This window comes from Thalia democratica, chromosome 1 (genome assembly GCF_965202585.1).
Source record: "Thalia democratica chromosome 1, ktThaDemo2.hap1.1, whole genome shotgun sequence".
Lineage (NCBI taxonomy): Eukaryota > Metazoa > Chordata > Thaliacea > Salpida > Salpidae > Thalia > Thalia democratica.
Genome location: NC_139165.1, coordinates 69,060,625 through 69,081,754, shown reverse-complemented (window position 1 = coordinate 69,081,754; position 21,130 = coordinate 69,060,625). Strand labels below are relative to the sequence as shown.

The 21,130-nt window shown below is 27.2% G+C and overlaps 1 protein-coding gene across 1 annotated transcript; it reads right to left on the bottom strand.

Moving 5' to 3' along the window:
* Window positions 1-9,293: 9,293 nt before the first annotated feature.
* LOC145849179 (uncharacterized) lies at window positions 9,294-16,752 on the bottom strand. Its single transcript, XM_082954278.1, has 5 exons — window positions 16,642-16,752; window positions 16,186-16,293; window positions 15,558-15,783; window positions 14,372-14,543; window positions 9,294-12,662 (listed from the first exon to the last, which is right to left on the bottom strand). Exons 1-5 carry the CDS (start codon window positions 16,724-16,726, stop codon window positions 9,807-9,809), a joined length of 3,447 nt encoding a protein of 1,148 aa, XP_082810404.1. The 5' UTR covers window positions 16,727-16,752; the 3' UTR covers window positions 9,294-9,806.
* Window positions 16,753-21,130: the final 4,378 nt, after the last annotated feature.

The window sequence follows — 21,130 nt, the reverse complement described above, 5'->3', positions numbered from 1 at the left end:
TTCATTTCACGATGTTTTGTTGTGACAAATTGAATAAAACGCTTCACTACAATTCACATAAAAAGTCTCTAAGTGAAATAATTTTTGCATTATCAATCATTTTTCAAAACGAGCCCCAAAGTTATTTTAACAAATTATCACAAACTTTTGAAAATAGTTTCTGCCAATTAATACAAACTTTGAACATTTAAATTAAAACCTATATATGGATTAAATAATAATCAACCTTCACTATGATAAAGTTGTTAAAACTTTTTTTTGGGCCAGAAAAATACGTACAAATTTATTACTATCATTTATAAGTATTATAAGTCTTGTTTGTCAGATTAATCAAAACAATCAAATATATTACATAACATACATCTAAAATAATTTATCATACAAACATAATTTTCACTTACTATCTTGTTTTAAAAATGTGATGAAAGATCAGATATTGTTTTTTGGTAGCAAAATTTTATCTAACAGCTTAAATGGTTATGTAATGGAAATAATACTAGTAAACCATCGTGTAATTTAAACAGAATCTTTATGAAACAATATAGAAGTACCAACAGGGGTCATCCAACAACAGTCATGTAGTCATATAACAACAGGTGTCATCCGACTTTTATAAGTAAAGTACTAAATTTACTACAAAACTTCTTTAAAAAAATATCTTCTCGGGTCTTTTTAACAAAAAAAAAAAAAAACTTCGTTCTAAAATTAAAAAAAGGATATAAAAATTAAGTTGTACTAAAAGGATAAATGAATAAGCTCCATTGCTGGCCAAAAATCACTTAATAATACAATTATAAACATTTATCAAAACAAATATCAGTTTTTTTTGTTTTGCACAAGTTGTTGTAAAGGTAAAGAATACGTTGAAGGCCTAAGGTTTACGCTTGGCGAGCCGGATCTAGCCCGCTGGCGGTAGTTTTCCGACCCATGCGTAGAAAAACAAAAGTTTTAGGTAGTGTGGAAAACTACAAATATACAGTATAGATATAATAATACATAAGTTCAAGAACTAATAAGAAGTATTATACACTACATATCATTGAAAACAAACATTGTGTAACTTTTTGTTCAAAATTTGTATCAGTTTATTAGATTTACGTTTTAAAATTAAGATCTATAAGTGCATCATACCAAATTATTATTACTAGCCATTATCTTTTTTTTTAAATTTTGTTTTGTTGTACATGTCTGCACTAAAAACGTTTTGGTGCCTCTTTATTTATTGTGTATTCTAAAAGTTTTTTATATAATTTCCAAAAATTGTGATAAAAATAAGTTGCTATAATGTTAAATACCAACGCTTACTAATTTCATTAATATAAAGATATTTTTAATACTTGTGAGTCTTAAATGCGTTTGAATTACAAAAAAAATAAACTTCAGTTTTAATACTTTTTATAAATTATTGTTTCATAGGTTTTTACTAATAATTGTAGCTTGTATAATTTTTGAAAGCATTGTAAATTACAAGTCACAAAAAATTTTTAAGTAAACAATTTTTAAGTACATATTCAACTTAAATACTCATGAGAAAACTAAGTCTTCTTCTTAAAGCTGCACATCAACAATAAATAATATTTCTGGGTCATACAAAAATATTTTCTCGTTAAAAAATGTTTATTTTAGTTAACTACACAATTTTAAACTAATGGTAGTTTAAAAAATTCATAGAAAGTGTCATTTTTCAGAAAGTAAAAGAAGTTGAAAGACGTTAATTTTTTATTAAAGATACTAATAATTAAACAATTAATAGTTTTTTAATACGAAGTAACTTTTGATTTTTTTATTTTACTTTCTCCTTATTTAAACTATATCTTTTTTCGATTTTTTCACTTAAATTTCCTTTTTTATTTAAATGTTAAAAAAAGTATCTATGAACGATTATTTTTATCTTAACAGGCTAAAATAATAGGCAAGCTACAATGAGCTTTTGCTTTTCAATAGTCGGATTTTATAACAAGCAAGTTTTTTAAGAGCCTATGGACTTAAGCCATTTAGATAGTCTAAGTTAATACTAAAGTCATTGCTTGTTTATCGGTTATGCTATGAAAAAAAATTAATAAAGTTTTTGTTTTCGAGTCGGCTGTAGTTGTAAAGCTTGAAAATTTTAATAGTTTATAACGTTATGCAAATGAGGTAAAACAATAATACAGCAGTATATTTATAGCATATAGTATATTTATAGCATATAAACCCATACTTTGTTTTTAAATATATTCTTGAAAAGATTTGAAAAATAAATTACTGGTTATATTATATTTTAATCAGCTCTACTGTTTACTTACGATAAAATTAAGAGCACATTTAAAAACATAGATTATAAAGTTTTAAAATTTCTACCAAGCTAAGAAATACGTCGCGGGCCACAAAATTCTACTCGTCGGACCAGATTTGGACTGCGGTTTGCCGACTCCTGACCTACACTTAACACTTTTAAAAGAATTTCTAAACATCATTTATACAAAATATACATTTTCTACTACATCGTACAATAACTTTAAAGTATAATAAATTTCAGTTTAGAAAGAAGTATTCAAAAAAATTATTTGTACATAGCCATACATGGCATAGTTTTCTAAAATAATCGCTTTTTTAATTAATTTTACGGTTGGCTAACTAAACTATTTCATTTTTAATTTCTGTCTCTTATCTCGCTAAGACTTACTACTTATGCTGTAAAAAGTTGCTATTTAATTTAAAATACAATCTTATGTTAAAAATTGAATATTTAAGTTGTTTTAAAGCTTGTATCAATTAAATAAACACCAACAACAATTCTACTTTTTCACCTCTCAATGTAGTTTAGTAATTACTGAGCAATTTTAAATTCACTAAACTATTTTAGATTTGGAAGCTTATTAAAACACTGTTAATCAAATATATGTGTAATATAATAATCAAAATAACAACTAGAAGTGCAAAAGTGTATTTTTCGTGTAAACTAAATTACTTAAAAGTTTATAGTTAAGAAAAACTTATTTCAAACTTTAATTTGAATACTTCCTAAGCTACCAGTAATTCAGCTTATTTTACGAAATCATCTTTAACTAACCGTTGTGTAATTAAAAGCTGCTGATGGTTTTAGTAATTTATATGGTAAAAGTAAAATATTTAAAAAAATATTTTTAATTTCTTTTCGCCTTTGATAAGTTAATTAAGGAAAAATAATAAAAATATGTTAATGTATGTGTATAAAAAGATTTTTAGAAAATATTATTTTGAAGTTAAGACTGTGAACTCAGCCATAAATAAATATACATAACTGAACACAGTTTAAACCTGTGACTTACTGTTAAAAGTGAATTATTATTAGAAGTGTTTGTCTACGCTTTATAACGTAATTTTAAACAAATTTGTAGGATATTAAAATTTTAGTTTGTAGTTTTTTCTTTTTTTATTATTTTATCTTAAAATAACTTCAGATTTTATGCCGAGACTATTTTATATCGGTATAAAGGGTATCTCAGTAAATTTCATTTAAAACTTCATTTAATGAACGATTTAGTTAGATTTAAATAAATTTATAAGGTATTTAAATTTAACTAAAAAAGAATTAAAATACTTCAATAATAAGTTTTTACTTAACCAAATGTGCTTAAAATCTTTAGTTTATAATACAAATAAAATGAATGAAAAAAACTTAAGATATACTCAAATAAATCTTAAAACCATTAATTCTAACAAAACGACTTTGAACAAATAAAGAAACTTAAAACTATTTTTGTTTTTTAATCAAGTGCAAAGTAAATAAAATCATGATCTTGATCGCTTTTGCTAATTTCTTAAAATTATGGTTTTAACTTTGTTCAAAACAAGTTCAATTTAACTTAAATTTGACCTGTGATTTAAAAAGTAAAACTCTAAACAAAGTGTTTTTCTTCAACTTTGCTAGAAGAAAAACATTTTAAAGCTTATTTAAATTGTTTCAAATGTAGAGTTATTTATTCCTTATCTTTGACTAAGCTTAAAACTTTTTTTAATGTTCTATAAAAGATGTTCTAAATCTGTCGGATTTGTCTTAGTTGATCTAGTACCGATATTTAAGCAATTTAACGATTCTAACTAAATAAATGTCGTTTAACCCAATATAAATGTCATTTTTGACATAAATTGACAAAAAAAGAACAAGTTTCTACTAACTTTTAGTTATTTCAATTTTTATAATAAGAGTTTAGTATGCTTTAATATAAACAAAAAGTATATAAACAAAAAGTACATAAACAAAATATTCTTAAATAAACTTGTTTAATTGAAGTTTGATTTTATATTATAAGTAAATTTATTATAATCAAGCAAATAAATTAAACATTTTTACTCGAGTTTGTAGAATTTTACTATTTCCTAAGTAAACAAAAAACATTTATTAGTTTTTTCAATTTATTTTCAGTGATAAAATTCACTGTTTTGAACGATAACTAATTAGTTTAATAAAAATATACAATAAAAAGGTAAAGAAACGGTTTTTTTATGAAAAAAAATTCTTTGACCGCCTATGACCTTGAAATCTTCGGCTCGAAAGATTTAAAAACGTTGTGAATTCGTAATTTTAATTGTTTTTACTTAATAGGTAAAAATTGTTAGACTAAATTATAGTTTATATGTGTTAAAGGACAAACACATAATTTTCACTGAGTTATGAATGATATTTGGAAAGATGAAATATAAGTTTAATTACAACATACTTTAGCATAAAGAGTCAAAATTTATGTAAAAGATTACAAATATATTAAAAAAAGTATCTAGAAAGTTTATTATTTTTATGTTGTTTAAATAGAAAAATTGTATTAAAATTGTATTATTAACTTATGCAAAGACTGTTTAATTGTTTTCTATGATTAAAAATAGTTAATTAATGAAGATATATTTTAAAAACTACATAGTGTTGTACTAAAATTAAAGTGTTATTTAAAAATGCAAAGATAAAAATAAACAGCTAAGAACGTAAAACATAATTTGTTTTGTTTTTATTTGTTTATGATAAACTTGATTTATTTTTAATTAAAATCTAAATAGTTGCTTGATGTAAAAAATTATAAGAGTTTAAATTTTATATTCATAAACTTATACATACATACACCTATAGTATTTTTAAATATATGTGAAGCTTTATAAAGTATGGTCTTCGTCCAGAATCAATACTTCTGTCAAAATAACGTTATATTATAACACAAACTTTTAATCATAGTTTTACTATTTGGAACCAGATTTAGTCACATTTATTAAATTGGTAATGACTCTAATTTCAATAGTTTTTTAATTTTTGTTGTTTTAGTATGAAAACTTCAGCAATAAATAGTTTTAATTTATCTATTTTTATTAAAAAAATCTTTTAGTAATTGTTTTAAAATACAGATTGTTGTAAATGTAATGGAATACAGTTTATAAGGGTTTATATTTAAAAAAATGATTAAGATAATTTTAAACTCAATTAATAGCTCATTCTGTTCTTTGCAATAAATATTTTTACTAAAACAGTTTTTTAATTTCAAAAGCTGTTTCTCAGTTGTCGTTAAAATTTATTTGATAATCTAACAACTGTTACTAATTTGAATTTTATTTGTAATCGACGTGGTTATACTTTTTATCATTTTCAATTTGTCGAATGCTTGTCAGTTGGCTAAAATTTAATTTAATTAAAGGTTCTTTTTTTATTAACAAAATGAAAAAAATATCAATTGACTAACTAAAAGTTAGAAAAACAAAACTTTTAATTCTTTTTTAGTTAGTAGATTAATTTTACTTATTTATGCTTTGAAATATATATAATATTATTTAACATTTAAAAACTTCACAATACTTAATATATGCAAATTTTGAGAAAAGAATTAAAAATTTTCTAATAGTAAAAAAATACATATAACCAATAAAAATTATAATTTTTTTATTTTTTCTGATTTATTATAACTAACTTCGACTAAGTTTAATTGATTCTTAATTAAATTAAAATATTAAGGAAAATTACATAATATTACATCTATAATTTTCCAAATTAAACGAATATTAAGTTTACTAAAAAGTAAAACGACTGCTTTTTTTCCCAAAATCCATTTAACAACCTTACTTTTAAAATAATATAGATAAAAATAAATTAAATGTTTAAGTATTAGGATAAAAAGATTTTTAAAGCAAGTGCTTTAAAAATAGCATTATGAGTGTTGATCGTTTTAAAAAACTTATATTATATAAATCAAAGAAAACTAATTTTTTCTCAAAATATATGTGAAAAAAAAAACAGAAATTTTTCATTAGAATAGTAACTCGTAATACAAATTTAAACTTAACTACCTTTAAATGAAAAAGCATAAGTACATTCTTTAGCAAATTTTAAAACTAAGCTGTACCTAAAACTTAATTATTTTATGTTTGTAAAGTATAAACAAACTTCTTGGCCGCAAGTAAAATAAGTTATTTCATTTCAATAATAGATGTAAGTTTTCGTAAAACTTACATATTAAAAAAGGCTTTACATCTAGCTAAAGCCTTCTAAAAAACCTTATTATTTGTATCTACACATCTTTCAAACAAATATATTTGTTAGTCACGTGTAATTGATATTGTTTATTGACAATTAGAATATATAAAAAACAATAAAAAGATTTACAGCTTTTGTTATAAATATTGCCAAAAAATACATTATACTTTAAACATTTGTTGATCAAAAAAATACCAACAATTTAAATATTAGTGCCTAGACGTGTTTCTTACATAAATATGTTTAAAGTTGTTAAAGTTATTATGATTTAAATTTGATTACAATTAAAACAATTATCTTAAAAATAATTTTTATTAAACAAATAAGTAATAAAAAATAAAATTCTACCTTACAAATAAATGTTTTTGTTGAAAGTTTAAATTAAAACTAATTAACGTTAAATTGCTGCTTTAATAATAATTAATATGAACTTTTTTCGTCAACAACTATTAAACTATCTGAAAAGTTTATAGTTAGGCTGTTGTCTGATTTACTTTATTTTTAAAATTTTCTACTAAATTTTTAATGTACTATATTAAATGATATCAAAAAATTTAATGCATTTAATTATTTACAAATTTTAAATTAATTAAGCCGTATAAACTTTAATTGATCACTGATTAAAATCAACATTTTTGCTGTTATTTTATAGTTTTAAAACCAGAAAATTCTGTAAAATATGTCTGGCTATATTTTAGTAGTTCTTGCTGTTATAATATGCATTTTTTTGTGTTTAATAAAAACGCTATACATATATTTAAAGTATTATAATAAATTGTTAGTTGTTTTTGTAGAAACTTTAAAGATATACAACAGTGAAGTTTTAAAACGTAAAAAAAAATTGATAATTGGCTTCAGAGAAGAACTTACAGATAAGGAAATATATCATTGCGTTGATAAGAGAGTTAAAAACCCCTTTATCTATAAAAACGTGTTTACAGCAAAGATAAAAAAAAAATAAAAAAAAAATTAATGCAAGCATATAGTAGAAACTACAAAAATAAAAGAGGACACATTTAATACTTAACCATAAAAAATTGAAGTTGTTATTCTTTTAAACTAGTATAAATGATTTAACTTATATACACTTTTAAGATGTTATAAAATGTTTCAGACAGGTCAATATTAATACTATAGTACACTTAAAGCATTTAAAATTGTTCAGTAAATTATATTTTCAAAGTCAAAAAAGGTATGTAGGCAGATAAAACAGGTCTTTTATAATTTAACCTTTGTAAAACATTCTTACAAGATTATTGATTAATTCACTAGATTTTTAGCATTTAAAAAATAATACCATTTAAATTATTTATAGCTTAACTTAACTGAGCTTACTTTAATATGATTTAAACTAGAGGTTTAAACTTTAATGTTTATTTTAAATTACTGTACTTTATTTTAATATTTTTAAATAATAAAATATCATAGAGTTTGTAGTGTGTCAGTCAATAAGTTTTCTGTATGTACACTTACTATTAAACCAAAAATTTTTGACAGTTTTTATTTATAGAAAAAAAATAAAACAAAACGCAGCCTAAAATAAATTATTTTTTTAACGTTAGTAGTTTAGTAATATAGAAGGATTTAAGTATAAAATTTAAAAAATTAAAATTTTTATAGCATCAACTATTCCACTTTAAACTTTATTAATAACTGTACTTTCTCGTACAAGCAAATACCAGGTGAGCCAATGTAAACATGCCACTCACGATTACAACTCTTTTTCCCGCCATTAAAACTTAAGCTCTGTTGCAAGCACACTTTAAAATCTAGCCAGAGAAGTTCAATTTGTCATCTTAACTTGATTTAACGAGCCGGTGCAATGTGCCGTTTGTCACCTATAAATAGATCAACTAGCTAGCTAGTGTCAAAGTTTATCTAACTTTTTTCTAGATACTTGTTTTAACTTATTTTTGGTCAATGTGTTAAATTGATAAAATTGCTTTTAAATCAATTTTTCATAAAAACAAATTTACTTATAACTATGTTCAATACGAAAGTTTATTGTACAAAAAAATATACATCATAGTTTTGTACGACTTGTTACAACAGGTTAAAAAAGAACTTATTGCTTACTTAAGTTTTAAGTTATCAAATATTAGAAATAAAAAAATTCAATTAAAAAAAAAAATAATTTTACCCTGAAAATAATGTTAAAATCCTAATATAAAAAAGTAAAAGTACTATATTAACGTTTAAAAAACAAATGAAAATTATTTCAGTAAAGAACTTATGTTTCTTTATTACTAATAAAAAAACATAATTATGAAAAGTATCCTGTTCAAGTGCTAAATGTGTAAAGCAAAACTCAGTTAAGTGAAATAAAAAAGTTAGTTGCTATAAAATTCTGAACGTTTTTTACGAATGAAATCGAGTGCATTTACTTAAAAGATAAAACCTTTGAAACATTACTAAAACAAAAAAAAAGTAACAGTTTATAAAATTATGGAATGGTACAACAACTGAATGTTTCCTATCTTACAAAGGAAAACTTTAGTCACATAATCGTATAAGTAGATAAAAATAATATTACAAAAAAACTATAACAAAAGAATAAAAGTGCAGAAAAAAGCCTCTAAAAGTAGTTTTATAAATGTTTTATGTACAATAAAACAACTTAGAACTTTGTTTTTATTAATATAGCAGCAACAACATGAAAACAAAAACAAATTTTTTTTGAAAAAGTAAAAAAACTTAAATTTATATTTTAAGTAAGTTACAAGACATAAAAGATATCTGGTTAAAAACGAAAACATAACTTAAAGAAAAAAATAAATATTTGTGTACTTTTCCTAAATAACAAAAATTAGTCAAATTAAACAAATGATTGAAGTAACAACACTAAAAAGAACGATTAAATTTTTACAGTGCGACAACATTTATTGCAGTTCATTTATTGTTTTTAAACTTTGAGTATTTTTATATGCCTTTGGTTTCATCAAAAAGATAAATTCTTTGAACATCTGTTTCTTTAAGCTTATAAAAGTTAGTATAACGTTTAATGTATGATAATTACTATAATCATAGCTTTAATTAAAGTCGTTGTACTTTTACCTACTTTCTATATTTACACACATACATTTTCATGCTTTTTACATTTATGTCACAACAACTAAATGCTTTTTTTTTTTTTAAATTTTGTTTTATTTCAAAATTGATTTTCAAAATATTTTTATTCTAAAAGTGTTAAAACGGTTATAAGTTCAATTTAGTTTACTCACATATTGCAATTCGATTATTTTTTTAATAACTATTAATTAAGGTTTATAAAACAGTATTTTAAACTTTTTCAGAATACAATGACAGTTAAATACACGATGCTAAAATTCAACGCTCATCCCGAGTTCAGCTCGATTTGCTCTGTCACGTCACTGATAAAGCGGCTCCTGCGGTGCCCGTTGGCGGGGAAATACCCGCAGCTGCCCCTCGGCCCCCCGCGCTCCTTGCGCTTCCTCCACATTTCCGCCACCGCGTTGTAGACCCTGCGGTGCATGGTCGAGTAGACGATTGGGTTGACCAGCGAGTTGACGGGCAGGAGCAGCACCGACGAGATGCTGTAGGCTTCCGAGGGCAGGACTTTGCCGCTGAAGCTGACGAAGGCCATGAGGCAGACGGGCAGAAGGCACATCGTGTTGGTCGCTATGACGACGGTGATGCGGCGCCGTAGCGTCTTTCTCTCGTCCGGCTGGCTGTCGTCGTTCGCTGACTTGCTGCTGCGCCTCGGGTTGACGACGATGAGTGACGAGCTGCGGTATATGGTGATGTAAGCGGCCGCGATGAAGAGGATCGCGCAGAAGTTGAAGACGACGATGAAGAGCGAGTAGGTGAAGTGAGGGCTGCCCGGGTGCGTGTACAGGTTGGGGAAGCAGACGCTGCTGTTGCTGTAGAAGCCGAAGAAGCCGAGTTGAACTACCGACCGGACGTCAGAAGATGTGCTTTCATGCACGACTAGATTTAAAGTTTTGTTTGCGATGAGCTCAGTTCGATTTATGTAAGAGTTCAGTTGCTGCAAAGTTATTTCGGTAGAGTTGAAAAACGGGGAAGTTTTTATTAACATCGTTTGCTTGAAGTGGTCACCCAACAGCGGGTAAATAGCAAAAAATATTGCCACTGTCCACGACAGACTCGCCATAATGTTGCATAATCTGTGACGTATAATGTGTGCTGAGGTCATAGGTCGCAAAGTGACATACAAGCGAAGCGTAGTCAGAACGAGCAGTATATTAACGCTGGCCTGTGTTGAAACGATGGTCAGAGTACCGACTAAATTGCACCACCCCGAAGTTCTCCAAATTAAATCGAACACGCAGTATTCCCCAGACATCTGAACTGACTTGCAAGCCAGTATGAGCAGCGAAATTCCCATAACGAAATCGGCTAGCGCCAGATTAAAGATTAGAAGTCGGTTGCAAAAACCAACCGAGTTTTTTTGCCTGATCTCTTGCAGCTTGCGCGCGCTGAAAATTATAACGTTCAAGTTGGCGACGATTGAAAAAATCGCGGAAAACCAGACGCACACTCGCATAAAAATGTTCTTGAAAAGTTCCTTATAGTCGCTGAAGGGGTTGTTGACCCAAAACTCAGGCGGTGGGCACTCATCGCTCCTGTCCTCGCAGTCGATCGTTCCGTCGCGCATCTTGCTCTTTTCGATGAACAGCGGTTTGCCTCCCGTGCAATAAAAATGCGAAGAGTTGGAACAACCCATTTCATCTTTTTGGTCCATAATGCAATCGACGACCAGGTCGCATGTTTTTGTTTTGGGAACACTCGTTATGTTCGTAAGAACGCTTGTATAAATGTCTTTTGTTGTGCCGGCGTTGCATTCAAACCTCTCTTGATTGCAATCGGATTTACATTTAGCTCTTGCTTCTAAGCAGGTTGATAGTAATTCATCAAGACCGTCTTTGCAGTTCACAACTCCATCGCACTGATGGGCTCTGGTGATTGGGAATTCGGAATAACCTTTGAGGTTTGTGCACTTAAACACATCTTTTTTTTCGGTTGCAAATAGTGGACAAGAACTGGTGTTTTTGTTACAACTGTCATCACATTCATCATAAGGCATCAAACATTCGTAAACACCGTCGCATTTTTTCGCCCATGTAGGCGTGTAATGAAAATCCATTTGATTTTCCAAGCCTCCATGATGGCATTTATGGTCGTAAGAGCCGTCAGTGAAGTTTTGAAGCGCAGATTTTTCGTCCATGCAAAAATCCTCGTCGAAATCACCCTCCTTTTTTCTATCACAAACCTGACTGTACTCTAAATTTTTACCAAAAACCTCGTCGCACAAAGGCTTCGCTGCCGAAAACGAGCAGACACATTCGTCGGACAAATCGGGACAGTCGATCCAGCCGTCGCACAGCTGGTCACGCGATATCGTCGTCTTCCCGTCGAGGCAGGTAACACAGGTGCCACTTTCGTAGCACGCATCCGAGTGGTAGTCGCAAGAGGGCAGGTCGGTTTCGTCGCTTTGCAGCTGAAACTGCGGTATGAGGCAGCGGCGGCCCGAAACGTCGCACTTGAAGCCGAACCCGTACCCGGTAATTTCGTCGCTACCGTCCGCGCAGTGTTGCGTCCCGTCGCACGTGTTGCTCCAAGGAATGCACTTGTCGGAGCCGCGGCAGCGAAATCTTTTAGGTGATTCTCCGCACGCCTCTACCTCGTCGCTACAGTCGTCGCAGTTTTGCACTCCGTCGCACAAGTATTTGCGGTCGATGCACCGCTTGTTGTCCTTGCAGCGGAACTCATCTTTCGTGCACCTCGGAACTTCCACCGGATCCGTTGCTTCGTCGTTCCCGGTCAGGGGACAGTTCCTGATCTTGTTGCGGAACCAGCCCCTCGGGATGCATCTCTTTGCGATTGCGTTGGCCGTCACGTCGCAAGCAAACTCGTTTGCTTCGTGGCACGCGAAGTTGTTGACTTTTTCGTCGCTGGCGTCCTTGCAGTCGTCGTAGTTGTCGTTGACCCGGTACCTCGGAACGCACCTCCCGCTCGTCTGGCACCTGAACTCGGTGCTCGGGTCGCATGCTATTGTCCCGTTCTCGTCGCTCGCATCATTGCAGTCCATTCTTCCGTTCATCACTAGCTCCCTGAGGATGCACCTGCCGCTCGACCGGCACCTGAACTCTTTAGAAGGGATGCAGTGAGGAAGTGGGGATGCTTCGTCGCTGTCGTCAACTATACCCATCTGTTGCGTTTAAAAACTACTTATAAGAGTATTTTATGTAAAAAATATTTTGTAGAAACTGTTCATGGCAATTGCTTCATTTGTTTAAAGGTAGTTGTGAAAAAATTAATTCTAGTTTATGAATTTAAAACAGTACATTTTTAAAAAAAGTTTGTCCAAAAAAGTATTCTGATAAGTATATTGAACTACAAAAGAACTATTATTTGTTTGTTGGGTATGCAACTCGATGACCGAGAGGATTTTGCGTATCCAGGTCCTTGAACCAAAAAACTTTTGAGCAGTTTTTCGTTTTTGTTCAATAAACCAATTTATTATTTTTTTAAGGTTCTTTAACTATAAAAAACTTGTTTTATTTATTGTTCAATTTTGGTTTTGACATTAAATAAACCTTTTGTTAATATTTATCGTACTTTAGTTTAATGATTTTTAAGGTAAATTCTAAAAATTATTTCAAATAGTTTGTAAGTTTAAACTTCTATATTTTAGCTTAAAATTACAACTCAAACTGTTTTTACAAGTTTAAAATTTAGCTATTTCAGTGAATAAAAACAATGTTTTCTACAGTTTGTTTGTTATATACTATTCTAATACACTTTAACTACAGTTGAGTACTATAAAACAAAAAAATTTATCAACAAGAAAGAATCAATAACTCATTTTAGATAAATACTGTCTACATAGTGATTAAAAATAAAAAACTAGTCTGGAATGCAAACAAAAAATCAAAAGCGATTTCAAAATTGCATACTACTTGTAATGTAATTGTAACTCCATATGTGCTTAAACGTTATTTTATATTAACTATTAAATGTTAAGTAAGTTGCAATGAGCTATGGTTAAATTAAAAAAAAAATATTAAAATTTTGTTATCTGTAAAGTTGAAGTACCATGTTTAATTTATATTTTTGTAATGATAAATTAGAAAAAGTTATAATACTTAATGTTTATATTTCTTATAGAAACAGTTTAAAGTTAATCTAACAAAAAAAAAACATTATAAATATATATTTTTTATGAAAAAAATTAAACTTTAAAAGTAACATGATACTAAAAAAATTGTTTTAAACGTAAATAATCTTTTGATAACACGGTATTTTTTAAAACCTACATAATTTAACAAAGCTGCGGTTTGTAATAACTATAACACAAAATACTTAATCAACTATTGTGGCATATTTTAATGAATTTTTTTTTTTTATTAAGCTTATGATAAATTTGAACATTGTGCTTGAAGAAAACTAAAAATATACAAAAAAGCTTATATTTACAGTACTTACCTTATGATTCAATAATAATTTTATTAAAATTTTGTTTGTTAAACTTGTAATAAGTAAACAAAATCACGTCGTTCTACTTAAAAACAACAATTTATTGATTATTCTTGTGAAAGAAGTTGTTTTATGTGTTTAAATCACATTAGGTATTACAAAACCATGCTAACATAAGTATAGCGAATTTATACAAGACTTTCAACGGAAATTTAAAAACTATAAATAACTAATTTTGTTCACAACTGAATATAAAATAATCTATGTTAAAATGTTTGTAGAATAAAATTAAACAAACTTTTTTAGTTTCTTGAGTTGACTTTTAATTTTTAAAGAAAGCTTCGGATGTACTATTTTTTATACTATTAATATCTTTTTAACTAATTTCTACATGCTTCTACTTATTAATGCTTGAAACTTTCTATTTTAAACTAAAAGTACCTTGTTGAAGGAGCAATCAACCGATCCATCTTTGACCCAGCTTCGAGGAATGCACCGTTTCGACAATCGACATTCAAATTCATCCTCAGGGTGACATCTGAGGTAGGTGACACGAGGTTGCAACAAAGTGCACCCGAACTGAGTGTTCACTTCATACCGCTTCACACACCTCCTGTCAATAATGTTTTGGTTTTCGTTGTTGAATTAAAAAAAACTATTTTAAGAATTAGTGTGATTTTAAATATTAGTTTAAAGTTGAATAGAATTACAATCAGCTAATATAAGGGTGAAAAAACGTTTTGGTAAAAAAAACTGTGTTAGTGATAAAATAATGTTTTATGTTTTACTTAGTTTGGTTTGACTATTACAAGGTTTTGGTTATCAAGAAAGAAAGTTTTAAGTTAAATGTTTGTGTTGTAGACTTAAACTTATACACCCTTTTAAATTATTGAAATTTTTGTTTGTACATAAATGTCTGCAATCGTAAAACATGCTGAAAAATTGGCAGAATAACAAAAATTTATTACATTTTAGTAGAAGCAAAGAAGTTTTTAAATCTTAGTTCAAAAAATATTGTAGTTATAATAAGGTTATATGTATTATTTTATTTACTTAGATTTTACAGGTACATATTTTTGTAACAAAATAGTTTGATAATAAAAAATTATTGCAATCAAACTTATAAATGCAAAACTACTGTAACAAAAGAGACTAATTCAATGTTGAAAAATTAAAAACAATGCATTTAAACGGCATGATTGATGTTCAAAAGCTCTTGAATTTTATTATGAACATCAAAGCTTTATACTTATGGTATATTTTCATTTTAATGTTTAAATTTTATAAACTCTACGTTCCGTGCCATACATTAATCAAGTTTAAAAGAAAAAAGAAAGGTTTAATAAAACAACTACATTTTGTCATAGTTTACAAAATAAATACTTCGCATTTATTTGTCTTTTATTCCGAAATACTTTAGTTTGATATTTTTTGGAAAAACTTAGAAAGAAGTTCTAATTTATTTTAAATATGTTATACTGACAACAATTTATTATTAAAATTATAAAACTTGATTGAAAAATTGCAGAATTAGAACTATAACACTTAATTATTCTAAAAGTCTAAAAACATTAATTAAACCAACTTCATTTTTTTTTATGAAGTATGCTAAAACATTAAAACCAACGTATGAGTTCCGCATCGTATTTCATCATCTGTGCATTCGAACATTTCTTCTTTCAAAAAGGGTTTACTCTTTTTACAAGATTGATTCGGCTTCCAAACGTCGTTTACGTGGCTCCTGCGAACACAGTTGTCTTCTTGTGTCGTGCTGCATCTGTAGTACCCGTCCTCAGGCCTGCATGGAAGATTCGGTATCCAGCTTGGTCCAACTTCCGGGGCCTCGAAGAAGTCTTTAAAATTAAGATAAATAATTATGTATTGTTTGATTGTTTATTTGCTAGTTTGCCTTCATTTTGTCTTTTAAACTACTGTTCAAAGGTTGCTTTAAAGCTTTTAAAATAACTGCATACTATTTTTTATTATAGTGAAGTGTTTTTACAGTCATCAATACGATAGACCAACTATAAACTTTTTTTTGTTACTGCTAAACATGAATAAAATTATGAAAATTCTGTACGAATATTCTTCAGAATAACGCGCTTAAGGTATGTACAAAAAAAAGCTGACAAAGTAAAGAATATCATTAAAATATGTTTGTAAAACAAGTTCAAATTGCACCAACTAAAATTAAAACATGCTTGCTTAAAAGAGACAACCCTGTTAGAATGAAGTAAAATCTTCTATATAGTAACCTGAACAGTAATCGTCGTATTTGCTGTAGAACGTGCTAATTCCAAGACATTTATCTTTACTGTACTCATCTCTTATGCACTTGTGACCAGTAACCGTACAATCAAGTCCTGTGTAAAAATGATTGCTGTCATTTCTAACTCAACTTTTATGGTGTAAATTTCGGTTTTATTTTTGTGTAAAATTTTTATAAAAGACTTTGTGTTTTTTGTATTTTTTAAGAGCACCTGTACACCTAAATACTTTTCAAATTGTCTTAAACACTTAATAAGTTGAAGCTCATTTGTAAGACTTACCTCTTGTAAGTTTTAAGTACTAACTTGTACAGTTGGATTTATAATATTGAGTCTAAATGAACTATTGTCAGACTTAAAAAAATAAAAACTTTAATAAATTTAGTAAATTTCTATAACAAAACTTAAAAAACCCCACAAAAAGAATTTGTTGCATTTTCTTACTTTTGCTTAGACTTATTTCGACGAATAGCAGTGCATTTGTAAAAAGTAAGTTCAACCATCGAGTTTTGCTTTGTTTAAACTTCATGTGAGCAAGTTTATTGTTTTTATCTATTATCTGTTTTAGATCAAACAGTTTTAAAACAGTACATTGTTAGGTATTTTTATATTGAGAGCAATACTTGTCATGCTAAACTAGTTAAACTAATAAAAAAACATTTTAGAGTGTTATTTATCTAAGTCTTCTCGAGAAAACTTTATATCTTTAAAAATACTATATCCTTTTTCGAGATTAAAAATTGAAGTACTAACAACATCACATGTTAACGAAATGTAGTAAGCTTGTTTACAATAAAAAATAAACAACTTTATTTGTGCTTACGTTTTTTATGCTTGGCTGGCAGTATAACAAGACTAATGATAAAATAGTCTTCATGAACAACTTTTAAAAGATGAACAGTTTACTACTACAAACCGTGTCTTTTTGTAAAAAAAAACACATAAAAAACCTTCTTTAAAATTGCCTTTGTTTAAGCTTAAGTTTTGAACTATGTGTTATAAACTTTAAATTCTCATGCTGTGATATTTAAGAAAGTCAATTGTTGTTGTACCTACTTAAAGTTAGTTGTACTATGCACGTAATACAGGGCTGCTAGTTGTATAAGAAAATCCCTAGTTATATAAAAACATTATATAATTTCTACAAAAATAAACAGATTATAAGTTTAGTTCAAATTTTTCAAACTAGATTTTATTAAAATAAAAAAGATATAAAAGCAAGATTGACTAAAAAACAGTCTTAAATTATGAAATTTCAATGGCTTTTCCTTTCAGCAGCCTTTTCTATATAAAGTTTAAATAGATTATTAACTATAAAAAAAAACGTTTAATGAGTTCATTTTAGTTTTTAGATTTTGCGCTTCTCTTGTTAACAAATAGCTACACGCGCAGAGTTTAACAACTTTAATTTATGCTATTAAAATCTGTAATTTGAGAACTCGGCCTGTTTTCAAAGCTAAATTATCTTTTATTCTAAAGTTTGTTCAATAAAATTTTCAACAAACATAAAGCATACGATCTAATTCTAAATACTTTCTAAAGGAGTAACTTAATAAAACTTTAAAGCTGAAGTTTTTCTATTAAAAAAAACAATTAATTAGGTTTGTTAACCAGCTTAACTTTAAATCAAAAAGTCGTTACAACAAGTCTATCAATTAAACATACTGTGTTGTGAAAATTGATAATAAAACTAAATTTGTTTCTAGTTTTATGCTGTTTTAAATCAAAAAGGAGAAATAAAGTCAAGCATGTACAAAGTTTGGTTTTACTGGGCTTTTTAGCAAGCGATTTAAAAATATATGTTTACAGCCATATTAATTCAAAGTTTTAAAGTTTTTAAACAGTGGTACAGAGTTCTAATGTAAATAATTTTAATACTTTTCCGTTGCATTTTAAACTTTCTATAACTTTTTTCAGTTAGTAATTTAAAATTAAACGCTCTAAAAAGTTTTTTGATTTATAACTATGTTTACAAAATTAAAAATCAAAATGGTAAAAAAATGCTTTAAAGTTTAACATATAAAACATTTATTGTTAGTATATAAAAGTGTATCACAAAATACTAGCTGTAAATTTCACGTTACAAAAAGTAAACTGGGATTTATTTGAAAATGTTTTTCAAAACCATTGTTTTCATTTAGAGGTAAAATAATAAAGCAAGTAAGTAAAGTTTCAATTTTTTTTTGAATTTTCAATTACCATAATCTGATTCTTAATGAAATAAGGGTGTGTAGAAATAAAAAGAAGCCTAGATAAGTAAACTATTAAAAATGTTAAGGTACATAAGTATTTGGCAACTTTGTTGTCTTTATCTTATTCTTGAAAATTAAAATCCTTTTTCAAACCATAATAAGAGTAAGAAATAATAACACGTTTTTAATATGATTTTTTTGTAGTTGTAGATTTGTGTAAATACATGACACTAGAATAGTCTCTGAACTTTTAAAGTATTCCCTGAAAGACTATCATTATATTCTGAAACACACATTTTGCTACTTGCTCAACTTCCATATAGCAAAAAAATTATTAAAACTTAGTTATTTTGCTCGATCACTTCTGTTGAAACATTAAACAATTTATTAGAACTTATTGTAATCAAAACAACAAACTATTTTTCTAGCGTTTTTACTGTAACACTCAAAACTGTTATAAAAAATCATGGTACCTTGATAACTTTATTTTTAGCTGAAACTAACATTACGGTAAAGCGATCGATAACGGTAATCAATAAAGTGACAATAACTAATTATTTTATAATATCATAGGTTTGTAAACCTTCACTAATGATGTTGCCTAATTCAAAATGTTCGTAACATTTAACGACCTTTATATATGTCATTTTATAAAAGCTGTAATAGAAACCCATAATGCATAGTGGGATAGTTAGACGTTGTATACGAAAATATTGTTAATATCATATATAAACAAGTTTTAAAAAGTTAACTTTAGTTTCATTATTTATTTACTTAAGTAATACTACACTGTTTTATTAAAAAAATTAGGATACAAATTTCTGTAATATAAACGTTTTATACGTCTTTTTTTGTTTCCGTTACTTTTGTATTCATTAAATGTGTTTAAAACTTTTCAATCGTTTGCTTTTGTTAACAGTTTATTAAAAAACTGATATAAATATTTTTGAAAATTATTATTTGATTATTTTAGTGTTATAGGCTTACTATGTGTAATATCTAACAACAAATAATACGTAGTAAAAATCTATCAGATAAAAGCACATCGTAATATTTTCAATTCGTTCATTTTCAGCACTTATACTTTTTGAATCGTATAAATAACATAGCTTTTTTAAACTAAAAATAACCAATGCTTTACTAAACTGAAATGTGACAAAAAATCTGTAACAACTCAAAGACTAAAAAGTGTAAAACGTAACACTTTATACATAGTTCAAATTTTCTAGTTCTCTTTTCATAAAAAAAAGATAGTATTTAAAAAACCATGATAGTACATTTCTATATTCGTACGACGTTTTTGAGAATCGTTTAAATTAGTTAAGAAGAAACTAATTAGTAAAAGCCATGTTTTTGTAATTTTGTCTTAATCATGATTAACTTGAATACAATCGAGATATAAAAAGAACAATTTCTAAGTTACACGTTTTGTACCTGATATAGTATGATACTTTATGCACAAAAGTGCTTGAATTTCATAAATTTTCTGTGACGTACAGATAGTTGAGACACAATAAAACTACATAACATATGTTTATATATAAACAGCTGCATTATCATATTAATACTATTTATTAAAAAAAAAAAAAATTGAATGGTAAATTAAAGAATTAGGTTGGCATAAGCTTGTCTTTTGTAATAATATGAAGTGTAACTCGCAAAGGTTCCGAATACAATCTGTTGGGTGTGCTACTACATTGTTATACAAGTTAAACTTATTTCATATTCATTATTCAAATAGCATGTTTTGAATTTAAGTATGATTTTCAAATAAATTAAATTGTTAAACACCGGTAGTTTTATCTATTGGTATAAGCTGCTCATATTTTAAAAATAAACAAAAATATATATAATAGCAAGAATCATTTTTTAATAAAGGTTATGAATGAAAATTAAATAAGTGTTTTAAAAGTTATAACATAAGTCATGCAAAAGATAACAACTAAATATTTAATATAAATTTTTTTTGCTTTTGCTTCAATGAAGACTTTGCTTAAATTGTTTTTTTCAGTTTTTTATATTGGTTAGAAAAATTAAATCATTCCCAATTATATTGTTAAAACCAACTAAAACCATTACATTTGTTGCATGTATATATTAAAAATTTAATCTTTTCGTAATGGTACAGATTATATTTAATGTTTTACAAATCCTAGATTAGTAAACTAAAACTTTAATGCTTTGCTGTAATAGACTTATTTTTGAACATTTTTAAATTGTACCTATATTTATAAAAAAATTCTCTAAAAATTTGCTAAAACTTTGATAAACTTTTCAAGTTTTGTTTTCGAATATATCTATTTTTTTAAGTGTTTACGTATTTCAAACAACGTAAGTTTAAAAAACAAAACTTTATTTTTAAAAACAAAGCTCATTGATATTTTCACTTCTTTATAATAATAAAAACAAAGCACTTTGTTAAGGCGCCAACCTATCAGATATTACATATCTATTATACGGCTTAATTTAGCTATACTTTTTTTTTTAAATATTAAGTTTTTATTATAATTCTGTCTTTGTATTTTTTAACTAAAAAATTTAACATTTATCTTTTCAACTTTATCCTTACAAATCTGACGATTTTTTTTTATTAAGTTACTTTCACTACTGCAATTCTGTTTGTAACAGAACCATAAAGAATTGATCAATTAAAGTAATTTTTTTAATTTTTAAGCATACTTAGAATGTTTTGGTAAACCTAATCTTCAAAGTAGCTTTATATTTACGTAACTTTCTTCTCC

Excerpts from the sequence above, each read along its gene's own strand:
- LOC145849179 (XM_082954278.1), bottom strand. The coding sequence starts at position 16,726 with ATGAAGTTTAAACAAAGCAAAACTCGATGGTTGAACTTACTTTTTACA. Across the intron at positions 16,294-16,641 it reads CGAAATAAGTCTAAGCAAAA|GACTTGATTGTACGGTTACT; the intron begins GTAAGAAAATGC and ends ATTTTTACACAG. Across the intron at positions 12,663-14,371 it reads TTGATTGCTCCTTCAACAAG|ATGGGTATAGTTGACGACAG; the intron begins GTACTTTTAGTT and ends TAAACGCAACAG.